We start from the raw sequence: 4143 nt of genomic DNA, 5'->3' as shown, positions 1-4143 counted from the left end.
CTCTCTAGCAAGTGGCGTGCAGTGGTGGGAGCTGCCTCCTACCTCCCTGCACCTGCCAAACAAGCCATAGCTCAGTCCTGTACCTGCCTCACCCCAGCTAGGCAACGCTTGCCCCAGCCCCTGCCCCAGCCCCAGCCCCTCTCCTTCACCGCAGGGGGCCTTGATCTGCTGCTCCCACTCCCTTTCCTTTCCTCCTCCCCTTCCACCACACCAGACTTACCAACTGCACACAGCTCTTCAAGCTGCTGGGCTGGTATTGGAAATCAGTATCGGCCAATATGCCTCCTTAAAGATTGGCTATCGGCATCAGCCCCAAAAATCTCTATCAGTGTACCCCTGCTGTTATGTGATGACACATCTAAGGACAAATTATGTGAGTAGTGTGTGAGGGTTGTTCAGCAAATAATAATTAAACTTGTTTTGTTTGAATTGAATGTGAATGAAACATGGATGCAGTTAAGTAAATTTCTAGTCATTTCATATTTTATGTCAAAAAGAAGAAACTCCCTTTTGTAAAAGGATATTTTTCACAATTCTAACCACCAGAAAGTATTTGTACAATAAGAGAAGACTGGGCTCCTCGTATTTTTATAGATTTTATAGATTGTTATGATTTATCTTTGTTGTAAAACAACATAGATAAAATTAAGCATTTTAAGTTGATGAAAACCATATTTAATACTTAGCGCTGACTGAAATATTGCCTGATTATTTAGATGCCTAAATACCAATTTAGGAACCCAGCTTTAAAGAAAATTTTGACTTTGCTTTTTGTAAATCAGTAAATTGAAAGTGATCATTCTTATATGCTTTGTATAAGCACTACAAATCTTTAATCTTTCTTTTCATTGCAGTTTTAAATTACTTATGTATATAATACTTATTTTTGGGTAGTTGTTGAAATGTTCCAGATATGCAACTACTTATAATATAGGTAATGTGGGTAATTAATGTTTGAACAGAAGCCTTCTACATTTCCTGTTTCCTTTCATTTTCAAGCTTTTATCTGGTTTCACATAGTTTGTCCATTAATTACATTTAATACCCAACTCAGTCTGAATGTGCAACTTAGCAGGTTAGTTTGTATTTAATTTTTTCAGCTCTCTTCCAGAACTTCTTGAAAAGAAGAGGCTCATTGATCTTCATACAAATGTTGCAACTGCTGTTTTGGAACATATAAAGGTACTGTTATTTGTTACAAAAATTCAGATGCTCTGAAAACTTAGTCTGCCCTTTCAAACAACAGTCTGTTGACACTACTTGAATCTGAAGATTTATATCTGAACAAATTAAGGCAGATCAGACAGTCATGGCTTCCAAAACTATTACTTTGGAAAGTGTTACAGTGAATGATATCATCTGCTCTTGGAAAGTACAAAACAACAGCCTTTAATTTTGGTTTATGTGCGTGACAATTAATTAAATGTATCATGAAAATCTTAGGTCAGAATTGTTCACTGATTTATCTTGTTTATTTGTGATGGCTAGATGGTAGTGGTGACTGTTTAGTGTGGGAATCTATCTTCAGTAATATGAAAGCTTCAGGTAAATAAAGACTGTCAGTATTTATTAATGAGAAATATTTTCTTTTAAATATATAAAGAACTTGTTAACTCTGAAAGCAAAATTAAAAATCCCTCCCATGAGATGTTCTGTCAGAGGAAGCCCAATTGGAGATGCTTCTGCAGAATGAAGAAATTCAGTACCAGAACACAAAAGAGGCCAAACATTCCTACTGGTGATCAGCGCCCCTGCATTATTTTATACTGTCACTTAGCTAGCTTGTGCCATGTTCACATACATTTAGATCTCTCAGTTGGATTAACATTAGGCATCATGTTTGATGGAAAGACATCCAAGCTAGACCATATAAAATGCTGAGGGACAGGGATTTCCATTTCTGTCTGTTTTTAAGTGCAAAGTGGGGGCATGGGAGGTCTTCTGTACCCTTCACTCCCAAGTAAATGTTCTCATAGAGCTACCATGTTGCGATTCCTTTTGCTTTGTCATCTCTCTGAACTTGCGAGCCTTTTATTTGTTGCGGTACAATGATCTAGTTAGTTGAGCCTAGGCCAGAGAAAGGTGCTCCCAATCAACTTAACTTAGTGATTAGGGCATTTTCCTGGGAATGGAAATTGGAGGGAGCATTTTGGAGGAAGACAGTATCGAACTACCTGAGTGAGTGTACTTATCACAGTACTGCTTTATAAAAGGTTCATAGCATCACTGCTTCTGTTCCCTACCAGCTCTGTTTTGTTTTGTTTTTCCTGAAAGTGGCTGTGACTGCTGTGCTTTGTATGGCTCTTAGTAGGTATTTTTAGATGTGGTCTGATTAGACCCCAGATTTGTCCCCTCATGGGACTTAGGATGCCTAGTTTAGTTTGTGAATGCTGATCAGACTTAGACATAAGAATTAATACTGAGCCAAACAGCTCAGCCAAGATGGCAGTAATTCTTGGCCTACCCAGTAGTAGAATTTTAGGCACCTAAATGATTTTAGTGCCAAAAATCAGGTGTTTTTCAAGCATCTGCCATACTCTGACTTCAGTGGTTAGGCCTAATTCTTATGCATCTTATTCTTGGAATTAGATGCTTAAAATCTGCTGATACTCAATTGCAGGGGTCTCTAAGGCCATGTCCACATGAGCATGGACGTTTGGTTCCCCAGGGACACAGCGGTAGCACACCTTGTGCCACCATTAGTTGTCCCCAGGGAACACCTGTGCCACATGCCCTCTGGCATGCAGCAGGTTACCCTGGGTGGGGTATAGGAGGCTGGGGCCAGCAGTGCACTGGCTCCAGCAGCCTTACCTGGGGCCCTGGGGGTCTCCCAGGGCTGTAGCAGCAGCAATCCAGCCACTCAGAGCCTGGCTGACAACCAAAGTATGGATCCAGCCAGCCTGGCTCCGGTCTTGAGAGGCACACACTGCCACTACATGTGCTGCTCCATTTTTTTGCGCAGGTTTTTTTGACGTCTGGATATCTAGAGGTAAAAAAAAAAAAAACCACCCCGCACTGCTCCCTTGCACCACAGAGAACGCCTGAACGTGTGGTATGTGGTGCTGCAAATGAGTCTGTGGCGTTACATACTGCATGGCTGTGCTCTTCTGGACATGGCCTTAATGCGCATGAGAGTATTCACTCTTGTGGTGGACTATGGGTTTTATTGTGATAATTCTGTGTTAACTGTGTTCATGTTATAATATTGCATGACTCGGTTTACTTCAGTAGCCTGCATGCAGAGAATGAAGGGTTAAGTTCCAGGGCTGTCTGTATGCAGGACAAAACAATATGGTCCTTTAGCATAAACAGTCTTGAATCATTTTGTTGACATACCAAATTATAGTGAGATGCCCAACACCCAGAAAATGTGCAGAGGAGATGAACATAACAATGGAAGAGCTGGCTGGGGATGAAGCAGCCTGTCAGCCCCCATCTAAAAGAGTCTGGGAACTGAGAGAAGCGATGGAGTTGGAGAGACTGGAAAGGGAATAGCTAAATTTCTGTGCGGGGTGCTAACGACTGTGCAGGTTGGACTGGGTAGAAAGGGGAGAGAGAACCTCTGAGTGGCTGGTCTTTGCTCCAACAAATGCCTTTACTGAAGAAACTGTCTGCTTTGCTGCTTGGAACTTCAGGGTGCACTCCATCTCCCCAGCTAGAGGCAAAGTTTCTCTCTTGGGAGCAGAATTATCATATTTATCCAAATCCAAGATAACTTTGAATTTAAGACAACCCTCCCCCAGTAATTACATTCCCATACATATAATGGGGGTGGGGGTGTGGCGCTCTATGTCAAGGAGCACTACACATCCTCTGCCAGCAGAATGGGGTCAGAGGAAGGGTAGGCCGAAGTGCTCTGGGTCAAGATTCAAGGGGGCCGTGGGGAGAGCGATTTGACGGTGGGGGTCTACTACAGACCCCCCAACCAAGGGGAAGAGCTGGACTGGGAACTTTTGGGCCAGCTTGCAGAGGCACTTAGGGCAAGGGATGTAGTTGTCATGGGAGATTTAAATTACCCGGACATCTGCTGGGAATAACAGTCAGCCAGGTCAGACCGTTCCAGGAGGTTCCTGGCCGAGATACAGGACCTCCACTTAATTCAGGAGGTGCACAGTCCCACCAAAGGAAATGCCCTGTTGGACC

At 42.7% G+C, this 4143-nt stretch overlaps 1 protein-coding gene across 2 annotated transcripts in view; it reads left to right on the top strand.

Annotated features, from left to right (window-relative positions):
- Nucleotides 1–4143, top strand: part of SCFD1 (sec1 family domain containing 1) — a 154124-nt gene that overhangs the window by 50608 nt on the left and 99373 nt on the right. For both annotated transcript variants that reach the window (XM_019518925.1, XM_019518926.1), the window contains exon 14: nucleotides 1101–1182. In XM_019518925.1, the coding sequence (XP_019374470.1) occupies nucleotides 1101–1182 (82 nt within the window). The remainder of the gene's footprint in view (nucleotides 1–1100; nucleotides 1183–4143) is intronic.

This window comes from Gavialis gangeticus, unplaced genomic scaffold (genome assembly GCF_001723915.1).
Source record: "Gavialis gangeticus isolate Ggan-Ray unplaced genomic scaffold, GavGan_comp1, whole genome shotgun sequence".
NCBI classification, from domain to species: domain Eukaryota; kingdom Metazoa; phylum Chordata; order Crocodylia; family Gavialidae; genus Gavialis; species Gavialis gangeticus.
Note: the sequence above shows the minus strand (reverse complement) of the source record. Positions and strands in the feature narration are given on the sequence as shown.